At 44.7% G+C, this 20,757-nt stretch overlaps 2 protein-coding genes across 3 annotated transcripts; both read left to right on the top strand.

Moving 5' to 3' along the window:
• The first annotated feature begins 85 nt into the window (after nt 1–85).
• On the top strand, nt 86–7,334 carry LOC122766287 (nephronectin). The gene is given in 15 exon segments (XM_044021020.1): nt 86–366; nt 1,910–2,019; nt 3,097–3,189; nt 3,695–3,814; nt 3,911–4,030; nt 4,460–4,597; nt 4,695–4,769; nt 5,010–5,362; nt 5,364–5,547; nt 5,586–5,756; nt 5,863–5,949; nt 6,042–6,140; nt 6,222–6,408; nt 6,492–6,576; nt 7,101–7,334. Coding segments are annotated over 15 exon segments (2,001 nt in total). The 5' UTR covers nt 86–274; the 3' UTR covers nt 7,188–7,334.
• Nucleotides 7,335–10,249: 2,915 nt separating this feature from the next.
• LOC122766280 (mucin-5AC-like) lies at nt 10,250–20,583 on the top strand. Of its 2 annotated transcripts, none has more exons than XM_044021009.1 (5): nt 10,250–10,458; nt 11,903–12,469; nt 12,982–13,143; nt 13,441–13,645; nt 13,891–20,583. In XM_044021009.1, exons 2-5 carry the CDS (start codon nt 12,325–12,327, stop codon nt 16,019–16,021), a joined length of 2,643 nt encoding a protein of 880 aa, XP_043876944.1. In that variant the 5' UTR covers nt 10,250–10,458; nt 11,903–12,324; the 3' UTR covers nt 16,022–20,583. The 2 variants fall into 2 exon arrangements, with proteins under 2 accessions (XP_043876944.1, XP_043876945.1); XM_044021010.1 differs by lacking the exon at nt 10,250–10,458 and having other exon boundaries at nt 11,489–12,469; nt 13,891–14,729; nt 14,772–20,583.
• The last annotated feature ends 174 nt before the right edge of the window (nt 20,584–20,757 follow it).

The following is a 20,757-nucleotide window of genomic DNA, read 5'->3' as shown; positions in this document are numbered from 1 at the left end:
GTGTGTGTGTGTGTGAGAGAGAGAGAGAGGCTCCGCCCCCTTCTCCTCCTCACTTAATTTAACAGATTTTTTTTCATTTCCACTTCACTTCGTGTCCTCGCGCGTGTGTTACCGTCAGACTCAGACGGTTCCGCGCGACATGAACCGAACCGCGGTCTCCTCCAGGGATTTAACTTAAAGAAGGAGGAGCGCGTGCCAGTGCGAGACCCCACTGTGTGTGTGTGTGTGTGTGTGTCTTCATCATGACGGTTCCGGTTCCAGACTGGTTCTGAACATGGTGCTGCTGTTGACCCGGATCAGCCTGCTTCTCCTGTCCTGGTCCTGGTCCTGCACGTGGAGCCGAGCTGAGCTGCTGCAGCACGACAGGTGAGAACAACACAATAGTATTATTATAACAACAACAATGGTAATAATAATAATAACAATAATAATAATGATAATAATAATAAAAGGGGAGTTATTTTGTAATAAAAACTTGATTTTATTATTAATAACTGAGGAAAAAAAACGTCCTTTTTTACATACGGTCAATTATGACAAATAAATTCATTCTTTTTAACAGGAAACTCAGAGATAATGAGGTTTTCAGGCTTTTACTGCATCGACTCTGTCAGTAAATCCACAAAAGTCCCTTTAAGACATAAATGTAGACATTAATGTCCTTATAATGTCCACATTTCTTGGATTCGATAAGAAAACGAAACAAACTAACACAAAGAACACTGTGATATTTGGTTATTTTACAGAGAAACGACAGCTTTTCTTTATAAGTTACTGCATGTTAATCTTCTACTGTCTTTAGTCACTTATTTACTTTGGTTAGTTCCGTTGAATTCTCACTTTTCTTCATTTGTGTTTCCAGACGTATAGAAGTTTCATTTCATTATTTTATTATACAAAGACATTAACACAAACACCTTGTATTAATATTCCCGGCGTATTAAAGGGACACTGCAGGGATTTTTTTGCATTCCTGAGACGTCAGGAAAAAAAACAGATTTTATCCACTTTACTAAACACTCGCCTCATAAAATCTCTATAGTCCATGATGTTTGAAGAACACGTTCACATATTTATCTCAGTGTTAGACAGGAAAGTGAAGTTTGTAAACCACTCACTCTCCCACACCAAAGCCCATAGAGAACATCCGTGATTTTAACATCACACACACAGGAGTTGTTGATCCACTGCTGCCTCCATCACTTCAGCATTAAAAATGCTCTGTTCCGATTTATGCGAGTGACACAAAGTGACCACACGAGGCAGCAGTGGACCAGCAGCTCCTGTGTCCCTGTGAGGTAAAATCACTTATTTTCTCTATGGGCTTTGGTGTGGGAGAGATGATCACATACTGTATGAAGTCAAAAAGTAACTCGTCATATAGACGTGTTTTAAATCAGAGCAGAGAAAAAGCGTTTTAATTCATTTCTGAAAGATTTATTTTGAAAAACGTAAGTGGAACGAGGAGCGAAAGAGCGACGAGCATGTGGTGAGTGTTTGACGGACAGACGGCAGCAGTGGAGGGAGAGAAAGTATGTACAGGGGGAGGAGAGGGGGAGGAGGGGGAGTGGAAAAAAGACGAGTATCCTGTGGTTCATGTCGAGACAGGCAGGAGGAAACAGGAGATGAGACGAGCGAGCAGACGCACTTCAGCCGGTCCAAACTCGCACGGCCGACACTCAGCCGACAGCTGCTGCTGCTGACACTGCTGCTGCTGACACTGCTGCTGCTGACACTGCTGCTGCTGACACTGCTGCTGCTGCTGACACTGCTGCTGCTGCTGACACTGCTGCTGCTTCTGACACTGTCATGTGACATCCTGTGTCACATGACAGCTCTGTTTACAGGAAATGTGTTTACACAAATATAAATATTTACGTGACTCTATGTGTGTGTGTGCGTGTTGCAGATGGGACGACGACCTGGCGTCCCTGTCCCTGTCCGCCGGTCTGTGTCGCTATGGTAATAGCGTGGAGTGTTGCTGGGGCTGGAGACACACGGAGCGAGGACGATGTCAGCGTGAGGACACAAAACACACGGAAACTGTTTTAATGCTAGCGTTAAACGACAGCCATGCTGTCGCCGCACTGCGACTGTGAAGTCACGTGATCGCGTGTCAACGCATTTACGTTTGTTTGAAACAACAAGAAACTTCAATCAGATGCTGATAAAGAACAAATATAAGATGTTTGATGAAGTTAAACAAAGTACTGTCACGACAAAAGATGGAGGTTAGCTGCTAGCTCTTAGCATAGCTTCGCTAAATAAAGTTATAACAACAGTTAGCTGTTAGCTCCTAAAATAACATTGCTAAATAAAGTTACAACCACAGTTAGCTGTTTGCAGAACACTGCTAAATAAAGTTGCAACCACAGTTAGCTGTTAGCTCCCAAAATAACATTGCTAAATAAAGTTACAACCACAGTTAGCTGTTAGCTCTTCGTAGAACACTGCTAAATAAAGTTACAAAGGTTGGAGGTTAGCTGTTAGCAGAACACTGCCAAATAAGGTTACAACCACAGTTAGCTGTTAGCGCTGAGAACACTGCTAAATAAAGTTACAAAAGTTGGAAGTTAGCTGTTAGCAGAACACTGCCAAATAAGGTTACAACAACAGTTAGCTGTTAGCTCCTAGTAGGACACTGCTAAATAAAGTTACAACCACAGTTAGCTGTTAGCGCTTAGCAGAACACTGCTAAATACAGTTACAACAACAGTTAGCGCTTAGCAGAACACTGCTAGATACAGTTACAACGACAGTTAGCTGTTAGGGCTTAGCAGAACACTGCTAAATTCAGTTACAACAACTGTTAGCTGTTAGCGCTTAGCAGAACACTGCTAAATTTTGCAACAGTTGGAAGTTAGCATACAGCTGTTAGCAGAAAGTTAAACCATTATTATTAGCTCCTGCGCTAACGCTCACCTGTTCGCTGTGATCACATGACCCCAGTGCAGATAATCTGATTAAAAATGGATTTTGGAATCGAAGTTCGAAGAATCGAAAAGAAGAAAACTGTGGACGTTAGAGCTGAGGTCATGAGGTCAGAGGTCAATCAAGTGTGTGTGTGTGTGTGTGTGTGTGTGTGTGCTGCGGTAGCTCACTGTCAGCAGGGCTGTAAACATGGAGAGTGTGTCCGACCAGACAGATGCAAATGTCACCCGGGATTCAGTGGGAAGGCCTGTAACCAAGGTAACCGTGTGTGTGTGTGTGTGTGTGTGTGTGTGCTTTCGCTCGTTTCACAGAGAATTGATTTTGTTCCCCCCAAAAAAAGTGAGAGACACATTCTTGTCATGTTTGTTTAAACTGTGAGGCGTGTTTTACCTGAAGACCCCCGACACACACACACACACACTGACACCCACAGACCGCAGTTTCCAAACTTAGACACAAACCACACCCACTGAAAAACACATTCATCTGCTGATTAGAGGCTTCAATGTGACTCAGATCCTGACTATAAAACAACATCTCACTTCAAAGACTTCACACACACACACACGCGCACTCACACACACACACACACTTAAAATGCTGGTCATGCATAACAAGGTTGAGGGTCAAAGGTTAATCCTGTAGGTTGACAAGAAGAGTGAAACCAGAGAAGATGTGATCACCTGCCCTCTGTGTGTGTGTGTGTGTGTGTGTGTGTGTGCGTGTGTGTGTGTGTGTGTGTGTGTGTGCGTGTGCGTGTCAGATCTGAACGAGTGTGGTCTGAAGCCTCGTCCCTGTAAACATCGCTGCATGAACACGCTGGGCAGCTACAAGTGTTACTGTGTGGACGGATACACACTGCAGGCGGACGGCAGCTGCAGGAGTGAGTGTCACACACACACACACACACGCACGCACACACACACACACACACACTGTCGTCTCTGCTCGTCGCTTACGTGTGTGTGTGTGTATGCAGACGCTCAGACCTGTTACCATGCCAACTGTCAGTACGGCTGTGAGGTGTCTAAGGGTGTGGTCCGCTGCACCTGCCCGTCGCCAGGGTTACGGCTGGGACCGGACAAACGCACGTGTGTCGGTGAGTTTGGCTCCGCCCACGCTAAAGTAATGGACTCGAATGAAACTTTTGCTGTGAAAACTGTGGGTGTGTGTTTCAGTGTGGGTGAAAGAAACTAAGGCTTTTATTTTGAAAATAATGTGTGTGTGTTTCAGTGTGGGCGAAATAAACTAAGGCTTTTATTTTGAAAAGAATGGGTTTGTGTTTTAGTGTGGATGAAGACAAACTGAGACTCTTATTTTGAAAACTGTTAAGTATGTGTGGACGAAGTGAGTGTTTTCTTTTGAAAACCATGGGATTCTGTGTTAGTGTGGATGGATATTGTGGAGGACCAGAAACTAGGACTTTTATTTTGAATTGCATGGGTTGTGTTTTACGTGGATGAACGTTTATTTTGAAAATGAGAATGCTTCTCCCTCTCTCTCTCTCTCTCTCTCTGTGTCTCCACAGACATTGACGAGTGTGCGTCCGGCGGCAGGGGGGTGTGTTCTCGTCACAGGAAGTGTGTGAACACGTTTGGCAGCTTCCTGTGTAAATGTCACCATGGTTTCAAACTCACGTACATTAACGGACGTTACGTCTGCGTCGGTGCGTTCGAGGACATCTCGTTCATTTCTGCGTGAAGCCAACGCGTCGTCCACAGTGACCGGTGTTTTAATGTGTCCTCTCTGTCTCTTGTGTCCAGATAGAGACACTCGTCCGTTCTGCTCTGTGAACCCGACGTCTCCAAAGTGCAGGTGCAGAGACGGCAGGTGTTCAGGTAAAAATGCTGAGTCATGGTTCGCTGCAGTGACACAGAACTTTGAACAGGAACAGTCTTATTATACACACACACACACACACACACACACGCACGCACGCACTGCGTTAGCATGCTAATCATTATGTTGCTATGGCTTTCTTCAAGTGCTTTCTTCAAATGCTAAGCTAATGTCAAGTTGCTGGCGTGCTAATGTTAGCCTGTTAGCTGCTCACTGTGTCATGTCATGTTTTCACTCAGCTGTTCCTAAAGTCACACTGGAGCCACAAAGACCAAGAACTACAACTCCCATCAGCCCCGTCACCACTGCTCCTCAGCCAGTCACCACGACAACTACCACAGCAGCAGCAACTCTGCCAGTCACAGCCAAAATATCTACAACTACACCTGTTACTACGACAACTACACCTGTTACTACGACAACTACACCTGTAACTACAACACCTGTTACTACGACAACTACACCTGTTACTACGACAACTATACCTGTTACTACGACAACTACACCTGTTACTACAACAGCTACACCTGTAACTACAACAACTACACCTGTAACTACAACACCTGTTACACGGTTACTACCAACCACCTGTTACTACAACAGCTATTACTACGACAACTACACCTGTTACTACAACACCTGTTACTACAACAACTACACCTGTTACTATGACAACTACACCTGTTACTACAACACCTGTTACTACGACAACTACACCTGTTACTATGACAACTACACCTGTTACTACAACACCTGTTACTATGACAACTACACCTGTGTTACTACGACAACTACACCTGGTACTAATACAACTACACCTGTTACTACGACAACTACACCTGTTACTGCAACACCTGTTACTACGCCTAATACAGTGGAATCAGCTGTCTCCACACTGCGCGTCACCACCATCTCCATGGTAACAACAACATTAAACAACCGGATCAACAAGGACGTGACACAGAAACAGAGAGGAGACGTGCACAGTGAGGACACACACACACACACACACACACACTTTAACTACTTTAATGAAAAAGTTGATAAGAGTGTGTGTGCGTGCGTGTGTGTGTGTGTGCGTGTGTGTCACAGTTCCTCGTCATCCTGACAATAACCAGGTGTGGGAGTTTGACATCGAGCTGGGAAACACGGGCGAGGACGACGTCGGCGACGATCCTGGTTTGTTTGTTTGTTTGTTTGTTTGTTTGTTTGTTTGATGAAAGTTTGTCAAACATGTGACTGTGTGTGTGTGTGTGTGTGTGTGTGTGTAGAGGCAGGCGTGCTCCGCTGCACCTTTGATCATGGAGCGTGTGATTGGCTCTCAGACAGAGAGGGAGATCTTCACTGGGAAACTTCTGAAAACCCTGCAGGTAAACAAACAAACAAACAAACAAACATGTTTAAGTTGATGTGACATCACTGACTAATCTAATGTTTTTGTTTTTTTACAGGTGGGCGTTTCCTCTCCGTCCCAGAGCTGAAGGCGGGGCAGAGAAGCTTCCGTGGTGCCCGATTGGCCGCCCATGTCGCCCGATCCTGGAGCCGTGGCGACCTGTGTTTCTCCTTCTCTCATTGGCTGACAGGACATCATGTGGGCGTGCTGCAGCTGTTTGTCCGCAAAAGGGGGCGGGACCAAAGGTACTTTATTTGTTTTTGTTTTTTAAATGACTGACGTTGGAATCACCCACATGGAAACAGCTGCTTCTGATTGGCTGTCACAGGTACAGCCCCGCCCTCTGGAGCAGGACAGGTGGACACGGCTGGAGACACACACAGGTTACCTTGACGACACACTCGCTGGACAGGGTGAGACACAGAAACACAGTCAATGTTAATGAAAAAATGCGAAAAGACACAGATTTTGTGTCAGTTAACGTCGAGTGATTTCACTTCCGACAAAGAAATGTGCTGTTTTTTTATTCTTTTTTATTTTAATTTTTTTTACTCAATTTTATTTTGCGTAACGCAGACGGGTTTTTACTCAAAATACTTGTGAATTAAATCAACAAGCGCTTTAGCATGGACAACAAAAACAAGCTTTTATTTTGAAAACTGTGGGCTTTTATTGTAGTGTGGATGAAGAGAAAGTAAGACTTTTATTTTGAAAACTGGGCTTTTATTGTAGTGAGGATGAAGTAAAACTGAGACATTTATTCTGAAAATTGCAGGTAGGTGTTTTTGTGTGGATGAACAGAAACTAAGACATTTATTTTGTATTTTTATTTTATTTTCAGAAAGTGAGACTTTAATTTTGAAAACCATGGTATTGTCTTTAAGTGTGGACGAGCATAGAATGGACACTTTATTTTGAAAACTGTGTGTGTGTGCAGGTGTTGTTGAAGGTTGAGCGGAAGCATGGGCGACACGGACAGATCGCCATCGATGATGTCACACTGAGGCGGGGGGCGTGTCGATGACATCACTGTGTGTTGATGACGTCACAGTTTGTGCTGTTTTAAAGGAGCAGTGCCGCTTTTTAAGCCTCACAACACGAGCGGCCTGCAGGGGGCGATGTTCACTCACACACTCAGGACTGATAATGATGATGATGATGCCTTCACACTGTGGGAAATGATCATGTTTTTTTTTACATTTTCTTTATTTAAAAACAACAATAAACCACTTATTGATTAACAGGTTGATTGATTGATTGATCGTTTGTGAACGAGGCGACAGAGAGCAGACGCTCCGCCTCAGCACTCGACCTCTGACCTGCGCAGGAAGAGGAAGAGGTGGGGTGGTGATCTGTCAGGTGATTTGTGCGTTTGACATCTGTTTTTTACACACACACACACACACACACAGGTGGGTGGAGCCATCACAAACCTGAGTGGCGCTTTACTATGAGATCAACACATTCCTCAGTTTATGAACGTTTGAGCGTTAACCCTGTCATTACCATATTAACCCCTCCCCCTCCTCCTCTGCTCAGCTGGACTCTTCTGCCTCCTACTGGTGACAATGAGTCAAACTTTCAATCACATTGGAAAACTACTTTATTAATTCTTACTTTTGTTTCTCATAATTCAGATTTTTTAAAGATTAAAGGGTTAATTCACTAAAAAAACTCTCACCTGCAGGTCTTTGAATCCTTCATGTAGCTTTACACTCTTTTACCACCAGAGGGCGTCACAGCACTAAGACCTAAGGAGCTGGAGTTCTTTATTATGGATTATTTTCTTTTCTTGATTAATTAATCAGTTTTCATTGTTTTATGGAGCAGAAAAAACAACAAAAGAAAATATCAGATAAACTGGTTTCAAAAAACTAAACAGAATAAGTGATTAATAATGGAACTGTTGCAGCCCAACATTAAATTAAAGTCATTTTCTTTTTAAAAAAAATTAACTAATATTAAAGTGACCATATTGTTTCTATATGAGATGTTTTTATTTTTGTATTTTATTTTATTCTCATTTACTACAATAAAAAAATTAAACTTGTTTAATCAACTGAAAACAAATCATGTTGTAAAATAAGTAAAGAATGTAATTAATCAACTTTTTTAAAAAAAGTTTTAACATTTTAACTGAGGAATAAAAAAACAACAGTTAAATTATGACGATTTTATTTTATTATTATTATTATTATTATGAATAATAATAACAATTCTTAATTCTTAATTTGTTATTATTAAGAAATTTACTTTTTATTAATTTTGTTAATTTTTATTTTATTATATTGTCAGTATGTTCGATTATTTTTTTAAAAGACAAAAATGTGTAAAAGACATTTATGAGTGCATTAATGTGTGAAACACTGGAAAATAGATAAATAATCATGTTATTATTATTATTATTATTATTATGTATTTAAAAGTTTAGTCTGTGCTAAGTAAACGTTTGTAAACTCTAGTTTGGATTAAAATAAAATAAATAAATAAAATAAATAAATAAATAACTAAAGTTCCTCTTGTTGCTACGAGCGGCAGCCTCGCGCTCTGATTGGCTCTCAGTCTGTCACATCTGACCAATCACAGGCGCGTGCGTCCGCCATCAGAATCATCATCATCATCTTCATCATTTCTGCTGCGACTGATGTTGGAAAAAATTATAAAATGTCTTCTCTACGTTGTTGTTATTAACGCGTTCATCTGTGAGCGCGTGCATGAGTGAGCGCGTGAGTGTCGCCGAGCGCTGTTGTGGAGACACGAGCCAGGGACAAAGCGGGGGACAGAGGTGTGTGTGTGTGTGGACAGCTCATCTGTCTGTAATGGCGGGTCCGTCCAGTCTGAGGACAGACGCACGCGGGGCACTTCCGGTTGGAGTCAAAATAAAAGTATCATCTTTGTTGCGTCACAAGGAAACACAGATATTAAATATTGGTTTATAAATGTGGTAAAAAAAGAAGAAAGAATTAATTATTTATTTTAAATGGTTTATTCCAGTTGTAGTCGCAACTCAGGGGCTATAAAAAAACATGGCTACTTTTACCGTTTTTTTATAGCGCTTCTGTCGTGTATGTTTGATTTTTAATTGGAAACATGTTGCTATGTTGTTTTTATGTGCAAAATAGAACGCAAAATGTATCTCGATTTAACTTTGTTAGCAATGCTATTCAATAACGACTCAAGTCGGAATTTGGAATTTCAGGGGAATTTCACTACTTCACTACCATTTTTTTAGCGCTGCTGCCGTCATGTTTGTTCCGCAGTTTCATTTTTATTTGTAAACATGTTGCTACGTTGTTTTTATGCGCATAAAATGTCGAGCGTTGTCATCAACTAGCATTGCTAACAAAGGCAATCCCAAGGTACATTTTTTTTAGCAGTTTTTGTTTTGTTTTTTGCCCCAGATTCTCAACTGGAACGAGGTAACTTCACACAAGGTTCCGACTCCTGATGTAAATGGAACACGGCATGAATATGTTGAAAGTCGGAATGATGTTAGCTCGTTCCAGTTGCGAATTTGGCAAAAATTATGAAAAATTTACTATTGCAAAAAGCTAACCTGCATCCAACGGCGTTAGCATTTGCATTAGTTTTAGCGCCAGGTGAGTAGTCGCAAGTTGTGTTTACGTACAGACGTGTCACAGGTTAATACGAAAAAAACAAATTGTTTTTGCTCGAAAACACTGTGACGTAAACAACGCACATTTCTATTCTTTGCGTTGAAATCGCGTGTTTGCATTAACTTTGCCATCTAGTAAAAAACAAACCCGTGCATCCAGGACATCGCGTCAGAAATGCACGACAGTTGTAAGTGCGCACTCCTAGCTAGTTGTTGATCGCGCTTTAATGTGAACAGAGTGAGTTTTAATATTAGCTTTGGCGAGTATTTGTAAGTTATGTTAATGTACGGACTTGTCACAGGTAAATACGAATAATGCAGTGACAATAGTTGAGCTTTTAAAAGCGTCACGTTTAAGAGCGTTCACTGTGAAAGTAAACGCTTTCATCATAGTTTTTTCACCCCCCCCACATTCGGGTGCTTTTATTTTGAAACGAGGATTAGCGACGAGGGCCGGAAGTGTGTCGTCTCCGTCCGCGGGGGCTTGACGTGCCGCTTGCCTGGTGCTGATGGCGGCGGGGCTGGCGGAGGGTCGCACCGAGGAGGGAGAGCGAGGAGGCGGAGAGGGGAACCGGAGAGAAGACAGAGAGCGGAGGCCGCGGCGGAACCGAGCACCGACCCACAGGCGCTCATTTACACCGGGAGGAGCGGCGCACAGGCCCGCGGAGTGACGGAGGCGGTACGGCTGTTGTTGTTTATCATGGACCGGGGGGATTTGTCCGTTAACGGCGCCGAGCTACACACACGCACACGCACACACATACACACGATGTGAGGTCATCAGTGTGTGTGTTTAAATTGTACACTTATATTGTCACACACACACACACAATCATGGCCTCCGTGTATTTAATATTTATAAATTTGTGTGCGCGCGTGCGCGCGCGCGAGCTGCGTTCACTGACCGTTATGTTTACCATGGTGTCATTTCTGAGCAGGTGTGTGTGTGTGTGCGTGTGTGTGTTGTATGTGTTACCTCTTCTTTTGCTGTCATAAACACTGACCTTGTCAGGACCAGTCTAGTCCTCATGGAGACCAAAACCTGGTTCTAATTAGGCAGAACGTCATTTTTTTCTGAAGGAACTGGTTAAAGTTTAGGACTAATGATTTGTATTTTAAGTGGTTAAGGTTACGGTTAGTGTTAGTTATTAGCTGGTTGTGGTTAAATGAATGGAAGTCAATGCAGTGTGTGTGTGTGTGTGTGTGTGTGTGTGTTGCACTGCAGCATGCAGGCAGAACTTGGCCTTGTAGGAAACTCTGTACAGAGACCACCACCATGAACTGAACTCTGCAGCAGTGTGTGTGTGTGTGTGTGGTCCTCATAGATTTAGGATTAAAGGCATAGTTCAAGGTTTTGTAGGTTTTTGTGCCATGAGCGCCCCCTGCAGCCTGCAACAGTGATGCTCGCTCTCACTGAACAGAGACACAACATTCGCTGTATGTTCACGTCTTTATCTCACTGTGAGACGGACTTTTCCAACAGGAAACTGAAGTTTGTAAACCGCTCACTCTCCCACACCAAAGCCCATAGAGAAAATCAGTGATTTTAGCTCGCGGGGACACAGGAGCTGCTGGTCTACTGCTGCCTCGTGTGGTCAATTTGTGTCATTGAGGTCAATCAGAATGATGGTTTTCAAACACCAAAGTGACAAAATAAGACATTTGAACTTAGTGATGGAGGCAGCAGTGGATGTTAAAATCACTGATTTTCTCTTTGGGCTTTGGTGTGGGAGAGTGAGCGATTTACTTCAGTTTCTTGCTTGAAAATTCAAACAGTGAGGAAAGGACGTAAACATATTCATTAAATAACATTATTTAATTAAAACGGCAGTAATTATTGTTCATAAATGAGTAATATGAGCTTTATGAACACCTGACATTGAAAATGGTGACATTTTTGGCAAAGAAAGTACAGGATTAAGTGAAGAGTTCAAAGAGTTTATTTCATAGTAATATCGGTGTGTGTGTGTGTGTGTGTGTGTGTGTGTGACACCCGCACAGAGAAGGAGCTTTGTGTCGAGTTGTGGTTTGAGTCAGTGCAGTGTTGAATATCAAACAGGCCTGTAGTAACGCGTGTGTGTGTGTGTGTGTTCGTCAATAAACAATTGTCTTTTTCCTTGCAGGTCGTCATCGTGTCCCGCTCCACCAGCCACTCCGGCACTTCTCGCACACTCACACGCTCTCGTCGGCACTGACGCCGTTTGTTTGCGAGTTCTGCCTCCAGTGAAACTGACGCAGTTCATTTCGTCATTTTGGTGCTAGCTAACTAACGCGAGTAATGAGCTGGACAGTTTAAATGCTAGGCTAACAGCAGACTAAAATGTGGATGAGCTTCACAAAGCTACTCCAGGTTAGCAGCTAAACGCTAATCCAACCCTCCCGATCTCACCCAGACGTGAAATTCAGCAATAAAACTAATAACGTAAAAATGTAGTTCGACTCTGACCGGGGATCAATTCATTTAGTCGCTAACAGCTAGTTAGCAGCTTGTGGTGGTAGCAGGTAGCGGTGGCGCAGGGCTAAGTCCGGGCAGAGCAGGGGCGCAATGGAGTACCACTCCGGTGGCAGCCTGCCCCTGCTGGGGAGACCACGGTACTGCCCTGGGGCCAACACTAACGGAGGATACCTGTGCGAGACGGGACACTGCTGTGGAGAGACTGGCTGCTGCACCTACTACTACGAGCTCTGGTGTAAGTGTCGCCGTACTGTCCTGTTACCATGGTGACTGACCCATCGCTGAACTTTTACTCATCCCAGTTTTTTAATGTTTCTAATGACCTTCACTTGTCAGGAACACATTCTCGTAGCTAAACTAAACCACAAACAAAGCTGATGACACCTTGCTAATATATTTGCGCTAAAAATAAGTAGTAAAATAATACAGACTTTGAAACACAAGTGCTGCCGTCTCTGGTGCTAATCCTCGAGCTAAACTTGCTCTTTCTCCTGCTCTTTCTGTGAGGAGACCTTACAGCAGCTACTGTCATTGCTAGCCGCTAAGGTAGACACATGCTATAGCACCTGACTTCAGCTATTTCAGCAGAAGTCAGTATTTGTTTGACTTTAGCGGCTAATGTATCTGCGTCTTGCTACATTAGCCGTTAAAGTCAAACACAGAATCTGGTTTCAGCCGATTTGTGAGCCGATGGTCAAACCGCCCGATGTTTGTTTGCGTTAAAAACTCCTGTATTGTTGTGTTCAGGGTTCTGGCTGCTGTGGACCGTCCTGATCCTTTTCAGCTGCTGCTGCGCCTACAGACACCGTCGAGCCAAACTGAGAGACCAGCAGCAGCAGAGACAGAGGGAGATCAGCATGCTGGCCTACCATGGCGCAAGCTCCTACCCTTCCTCCATGCTGGACCTCAGTAAGACCTGTCTGTCTGTCTGTCTGTCTGTCTCAGCATCAAGACAATGAAGTCAGAGCTTGTTTTTTGACACCATAGCTACATTTGTTAACATTCTTTTGTCAAGATTCCCAGTGGTTCTCAATCAAAGTTAGAATAAATAATTGTCCAGATGCTGATCAATACCTCAATTCTAACCAATTAGCAACTGGTACAAATTTAGTACTGGTTCTCAGTACTCGTCCCATGTGGATCACTGAAGTTTATAAAGGAAGACTTTGCTTTAACCCCCCGCACCCCCCCCAATTCTCTTCCCAGGTTTCCTGGCATCTCTGAAGTTGCCGTCCTATGAGGAGGTTGCGGCTCAGCCGTCCACCCCCCCTCCCCCCTACAGCTCCGTTTTCACCGCCCCACGTTACCCACAGCCGCCTCGCACCGTGGACCCCCACCTGCTCACTCAGCACGGCCCTTTGCTGCACTGCCCGCACAGTGATGGCCCCTCCTCCCTCAGCTCTGATAACAGGTAAAGATGCTACTACACTACTTTCCAACAGGACACAGGAGCTGCTGGTCTACTGCTGCCGGTGTCACCGAAGGTTTTCAAACACCGAAGTCACAAAATAACACATTTGAACTTACTGATGGAGGCAGCAGTGGATCAACAGCTCCTGTGTCCCTGTGGACTAAAATCACTGATTTTCACATATTCTTGTGATATTTTAGACATTCTTGTTTTCAATCATCGAATGATGGCCGTCTTTCTTGCAGCTCCAGTTGTTCCTGTGACTCTTGCTGCCCCTCCTCTCCGTGTAGCTCCTCCCTATCCGCACCGGTCACATATGAGACAGACACAAGCCACGCCTCCACTCCCAGTGAGGCTGCGCCCCTCACTCTTGATGTCACCATGGAAACTATCACCGCTGCAGCCACACGCTTAGAAGTAAGTGAGGAGCGTTGTGCGTCTGAGAGGATGGTTGCCTCAGTGGTCGTTGACATAAATGACGTCAAAGCTGCCAGAGCTCAGGAACCTCTTGCCACGGACCCATCGGTTCCCAACCAGACTGTTACGGTGGCTGTTGTTACCAGGGCAGCCTCACCACAGCCTTCACCTTCACCTTCTCCCAGTTCAGAGGTTGCCCTTCCACTTGGAACCACACCTTCTGTAAAGCGACACCTTGATCTGACACCCTGTATCACCACAACCAGCACCTGTAGCTCAAACACACTCCCTAGTCCAAGAGCTGTTGAAGCAGCATTCCCCTCTATCCAAATCATAACCACTGAAGGTCCAGCTGATGGCCTTGAAACTACAGTGTCCCTGAAAACCACTTCAACATCAAGCCCTTCTACTCCAACAGAAAGCACCTCTGACAGACCGGGAATCAACTTAACTCTGGAGACCCTTAATCCAACAGGATCTTTTAATGCAGCCAATGTTCCTTGTAGCCCAGCCTTAGTACCGTCCCCAGATGTTGAAAGAACTTTGGCTCTGATTACAGACTTTGCCGTTCCCCTTATCCTGGATCCAAATCCTGCCCTTGTTCCAATCCCAGCACCTTCAACCCCTCCCCAAGCCTTAACCCCTGTACCTTCCAACCTTTCCCAAGCTACAATGGCGATACCTTCAAACTCTCCCCAAGCTCTGACCCCTACAAACTTTTTCAAAACACCCTCAAACCTGACTGAAACTCCAGAACCAGTGCCTACAAATCAAGCTGGAGATGCAGTTCCTATTAACCTTCCCCCGTCCCCAGCAGCAGTTTCCTTAAACCTTACACCCCTCCCAGACGTGTTAATGCCAAACCATACCCAGTTTTCAGGACCTGTACCTTTAAATATTTCCCCAGAGTCAGACTCACAAAGTAAGACCACCCTTGTTCCAGATTCTGCATTTAAGCCTGTTCCAACTCCTGTACATTCAAACCTCAGCCTAGCCACAGATGCAGCAGCCATGTCCTCCACATTAGCTTTTTGTAAAAACCCAGAATTGCCCCCTGGGTCTGGTCTCATCTCGGTATCTCTACGCCTGCCCCAACAACCAGGGACTGTAGCTGTTCTTGCGTCAAGTCTAGATCCGGATGCAGTACCTGCTGAGTTAGTCCTGTCTCAGCTGCCAGCATCTGGTATTGTTGGTCCACTACCATTAAATACCCAAGGTGGGTTTAGCTCTGGTGCTGGTTCTAGATCAGGTTCACCAACAGCTCCTACCCCAGTGCTCACCTTCCTAACATCTGCATCCCCCTCCTCCTGCCCCGCCATAAATATAGAGCCCGAATGCTTGTTTGGTCCTCCCCAGTCACCTCCCTCCTCACCATCTTCCCTTCCCTCTCCTCCATTTCCCACCTCCCCTCCTGCCCTCACCTCTACCTTACTCCTGGACCCCCTCACTGCTCTGCACCAATCTGAAAAGGGTGGATCCTCATCTGGCCATGCGTCCTCACTCTCCCCATCACCTCGTGCCACTCAGTCCCCTCCAAAGCAGACTCTCTTCTCCCCATGTGTGGACATCTTTGAACCAGGACCTCCTGAATGGGAGGACGGGGAGGAGGAGCAGGAGGACAATGACGATGATGAAGAAGACGACATGGGAGCCGATGAGAGCCAGTACAGACATCGACGACTAACGGGTGACTCTGGAATCGAAGTTTGCCGATGTCGGGTAGAGAAGGAAGATGATGAGGAGGAGGAGGAGGAGAAAAGGGAGGAGGAGGGCAGGAGAGGAGGAGGGGAGAAGGATAAGAAAGGAGGTGGAAGCACTGATCTTCATGATAGCGTGGACTGTCCCGCGAGAGGTCAAAGAACCGCAGGGGAAGAACTGACACTGTGTACCCCCACCTCCACCACCACTCCGACATCGGAGGACTGTGGCGAAGTCGTCATTGTCATGGAGACGGTGTGATTGACAGACATGGGCGGAGCTAACCAGTTGGCACCCAAACAAGGGATGAAGAGAAACTTGTTTTGTAACAGAGACTTTGATGAGGTTTAGTCAATGTTCGTCAGAACAGCACAGGTATCGGATCCGTCAATGGAAGAAATCTGATCTGAACACTGAAATTTTACTTGGCTGTGGTTCCAGGGTCCAGCACGGTGAGATTTGATGAGGGGGAGGGGTGTTTACTAACCCTCTGGGCTTGATAAAGGTTTACGACCCACTGAGCTGTGGTCATCAATTTTTGAAATGTCAAGAAAAGGGAAAGGAACCCCGCTCTAATGCAGATCCCAACAGAGTAAAACTCTGGAGAGCCGAGTCTGCGAAGAGAGAGTGGGCTGAAACTGTTTGTCGTGATGCATCCGTGAATCCATTTAGTAACCGATTGGGTTCAGAATTCAAACTTTTCAAAGGTTCCCCGTGGAGTTTCTTTCAGTCTTTTTCTCGTAAGCACACGGAACAATGAAAGAAGCCATTTAAGTTGAGGATCTAGTTTTAGATTTAGAACTGGAAAAGTTCCTTCCAGTCGTTTCCCCAGTCCGGGCCCAGTAATCTGCATGTTCCACTGACGTCGTAAACATCGCAATCATTCACATCTCTGCCTTCTACAGCGTCAACACGGCACGCCTCGTTTGCTCTAGCGTCTTCTGTTTTACGTCTGTCCGTCGCTAGCGAGAAAAGAGCAACTCAAAATAGTTGCAGGTTTTGCAGAAGCGTCCTCGCTCGATGACGGAGGTTTTGGAAACGTCTCGGGGACAAACTGGCCGTTTTGGACATAAAGAGACAGATGTAGGAGGATGAATCACCGAGACTGACGGAGGGAAGCGTGATTCATTCAGCTTTAGAGACGAGTTGACGAAGATGTCTGTCAGGAAACTGGAGAGACAGCTTCTCAACTCGATCCTGCATGGAAGTTGTTCACAGTAGAGGGGGGTGGGTCGGTTTCCTGTGCGTTGGCACCGTCTTTTGTATCAATAGGGAGCAAACAATGGTTGCTGTTAGTGAGAAACAAAGCACCAAACACAACAGAGACGTGTCATCATCGCTCCCGTCTTTGTCTCTTTCTCTGGTTAAGATGTCACATGCGAGAAAGACGTCATCGCCGGAGAAACACAACAACACTTTCAGTCCTCGTCTCAACTCTCGATTCACAGACGGCTCTCCAGAACCCTCCAGAAAAAAAATCGACTCAAAAACCCAACCAGTGAAGCTCTGTCAGGGTCAAACGCCCGATCCAGTTTATTTTCCCGTCCATTGTTGTAACATATTAATGTTTGGTACACCGACGGATTGATAGGCGTGTCAATAATGTTGATATTTTGTGCCAGAAAGACTTAAAGGTAGAGTATATTTTGTCAATGACAGAGTGTTAGTTACATTTGTATTGTACATGATGGTGTATTTATAACCAACTGAGAGTGTGAATTAGTGATGAGCAATATTTTTCATCAGCAAGAGTCTGTAGCCGTTTTCAGACACGGATTCCGCATTTATTTGGTGCATTGTCCGGAGTTTGTCGTTTACTCACAACAGGAGGGTGTCCGAAGCACGTGGGGGGTGGAGGGGTGGAGGGGGAGGGGGGGGAGGGCATTATCTGGAGTACTGACCGGTGGAGTTTGCAGGAGAATTCCCAGAGAATGTCTGGAGCGACTTTTTCCCGACAGTCTCCCGAGAATCTCCGGACTTCACTGCGTGTCTGAGAGCAGCCTGTGTGTAAATAAGCCGGTAAGACGGATGCGTTAACGTTGTTGGGTGAAAACCTCGCTACTCCAAAAAAGAAGTTTTGATTTGGCAAAAATATTGTACAACTCTTTGGTCAACTGATTCACCGACGAGGAACTTCTCTTCGACCTTTTGGATCACAAAGGAAAAAAAGCTCTAAGGACCTGCGCGCTGGAGAACCAGTTTTATCCACCTGGAAGCGCCTCTTTAGGAGACCTAAACCACTTTTTGTGTAGTGTTGTGGTAGTGTTACAGCGCCACATACAGGCCTGGCATGTATACTCCAGCATTTCTGGGTTTCTGTCGTCGCTGTATCGCGGAAATTTCTGTGTTTGCGCGTCGATGAGGCCAAAGAGATCCGCGAGGTTTTTAACCCAACAACCGCGCACACGTCTGGTTTTTAGATGCGAGTCATTTCCAACATGAAGGCACGACGTTACACGTTTGTAATAGTTTTTGATTGTCATGTGTAATAATCTTCGTATAGGACATAACATACTGTTGTCCCGGTTGTCACTCTCAACAAAAGGGCGAGCGGTGACTCTGCTATTTTTCTTTTTTTTTGTAACCCGCTCCCACAAAGTGCACTTGTTTTTGCAGATTTTTGTGTAAATGTGTGTGAGAGCGTTTGGCAAACGTGTGCTGATCCAGACCAGATGTTGGAGGAGACATGAGAAGAAGAACGTGCAGCGATGTTCTTAGACTGTACCGACAAATATCTCATTCAGACTGGATTTTTGCCAGTAGGGGGAGGACAGCGAGGGGTACACAACTGCGGAAATAATAACGTTAAAAATGACTCAACCTTTTCAGTGTGAAATTTGAAGGAAGTAAAAAACAATATCTTAAATTAGCAAAGAGCGCCTCCCCTCACAGGGCAATCCAGTCCGAATGGGTCTTCAGAAAGTTCAGACACGGCATCTTGAGGCAATATCATTTAGGAGAAACGTGATGTTCTCAGGTCCCCGTGTAACCACGGCAACTGCGCAGCGGTCACCTGACCTGGCGGTTGTTTTGGGTCACCCGTGTCATCACTTCTCCATTGAAATGACGTCGAATGATTCTTAAACCCTGTGTCCATGCTGCATCACAACACTGACTTGTCACGAAAAGGACCATTGGTACGACTTAGTGGAAGGACGATGGACGGAGCTGTGTTTGGACAAAGGCCGATAATCTCTGACCGATTCACAGCTGGATGTTTTGTTGCAAGATTGGATTCGTACTAAAAAAAAAAAGAATAGTGGGTAGATTCACAAACACAGGGATCTTGAGCTGGCGTGGAGTTTGAGGAGCTAAAAGAAATGATGGGACGCTGATTTGTGTGCGACTGAGGTCAAAAATTCCAATGAAGGGAGGCGAAGTTTACGCCTGTGGACTGAGACGTTTGTAGAGGCTTAGGAACCTCCTGGAGAACCTCCTGGAGAACCTCCTGGAGAATGCTCAAGGGTGACACCGAGCCGTCGATATTGTGGTTGATGTTGTGGTTAATGGTGTTTTCCTTTGTTGACCTGAACTAATAAGGTTATACTGTATATCTCCATGGTTACAGAGTGCCATTTCTACTTGACTACTGTTATTACTTAGCGCTAGATAGAGCTGTTCTCGCTCTGCGTGGGTGTGAGCTTTCGACCGGAATGACTGGAGAAACGTCTGGGATGTGTTTCGTAGCTCAGGTTCCCAAAGGCTTTCGCAACCGTCCGATCAGCCTCGTGAAGGAAACGCGGTTTGTTTACAAGGATTTTATCCAGATTATCTCGCAATTCCTGGAGTGTTGACGTCTGCGAGTGCTAACGACCATAGATTTAAGTCATTAGTAGGAATTATCTTCAGATTTTGGCTAATGGCAGGAGGTAACTGTCTGTTCTAAAGAGGCATCATGGGAAATGTTGTCAACCACTGACATGAGAAGGGATAAAAAGGTTGGTTATTTCACCAGAACCTCCTGCGATCTCAAATTTGAAGCTACAAAGCTTAACATAGAAGAAAGTTCTGGTATTTGTTCCCCTCCATTTAGTGTAATGGACGCCGTTCACGGGGTTGAGGGTTTGATTCCCACTGAAGTTCCAGACACTCGGGACGTCAACGCTCACTTGGCACTGTGACACATTTAGGGACAGAAATCTTTAAACGGTTTGGCGTATGTGAGGCTGGTGTTAGGGCCGAGCGAAGTTTTTGAAAACCTGGTTTGTCTTTTTTTGTTGAGTTTTTCCTCGTCTAATTTGGGTGAACAAAAATAGTCCTCTCAGAGGTTCACGCTGACTGGATTCAAGTACAGGGGCCGGATTTGTCTTTAAGTTACTACTTTTAGTTTGAAAAGCTTGGATGTGTCCTCAGGTCACTTTCAAAGTAAAAGTTCAAGAGTTGTTTGGAAGTTTTTTAGCTTCTGTAAAAGCATAAAAACTGCAAAATTTCCAATTAGCGTAAAACTTGGTCAAACCTGAAACTTGAACCCAGTAAAGGTTTTAGACTCCAAAAAATCTTTGGCCGAATTTTGTCTCTTTCATTGACATTTAGATCGGAAACGGCTCCCCCTGTGGTGTTTGATGAAACTACTTTAGCCCCGCCCCGTCCCTCATCTCTTCTCTTCTGTCCTTTTCTGCATGAGGTTTCTGTCCGAGTTGTCGAAGGCAGCAGAGAAGAGATCGGCGTTTAAAAACCCTGTCGTCATATATTGATGATAATAATGCAAATTATTAGTATTGTCTAATTACTAGTAAGTGTGTGTGTGTGTGTGTGTTTGACCTAACTAAACCAGCCTGTTCTAACAGTGTGTGAAGATAAACTGAATAAAACTGTCAAATCCATCACGTCCGTCTCCATTTGTCCAAACGCACACGACAGACGATCCATCAATAATTATTAATCCAAACACAAAAGATTGGTTTAATTAAACTTAAATCGTTTTTTTTTTTTTCACTTTACATCGTTGAGGCTTTCAAATGAGTTAGCACAGCATGCTAATGCTGTTAGTCCACATT

This window comes from Solea senegalensis, linkage group LG3, assembly GCF_019176455.1.
Source record: "Solea senegalensis isolate Sse05_10M linkage group LG3, IFAPA_SoseM_1, whole genome shotgun sequence".
In the NCBI taxonomy this organism is placed as follows: domain Eukaryota; kingdom Metazoa; phylum Chordata; class Actinopteri; order Pleuronectiformes; family Soleidae; genus Solea; species Solea senegalensis.
Note: the sequence above shows the minus strand (reverse complement) of the source record. Positions and strands in the feature narration are given on the sequence as shown.

What these genes read in the sequence shown, in the direction of transcription:
- LOC122766280 (XM_044021009.1), top strand. Translation starts at nt 12,325, where the DNA reads ATGGAGTACCACTCCGGTGGCAGCCTGCCCCTGCTGGGGAGACCACGG. An exon ending in TTCCTCCATGCTGGACCTCA is followed by an intron (nt 13,144 to 13,440) that starts GTAAGACCTGTC and finishes TTCTCTTCCCAG; the next exon opens with GTTTCCTGGCATCTCTGAAG. An exon ending in TCCCTCAGCTCTGATAACAG is followed by an intron (nt 13,646 to 13,890) that starts GTAAAGATGCTA and finishes TCTTTCTTGCAG; the next exon opens with CTCCAGTTGTTCCTGTGACT.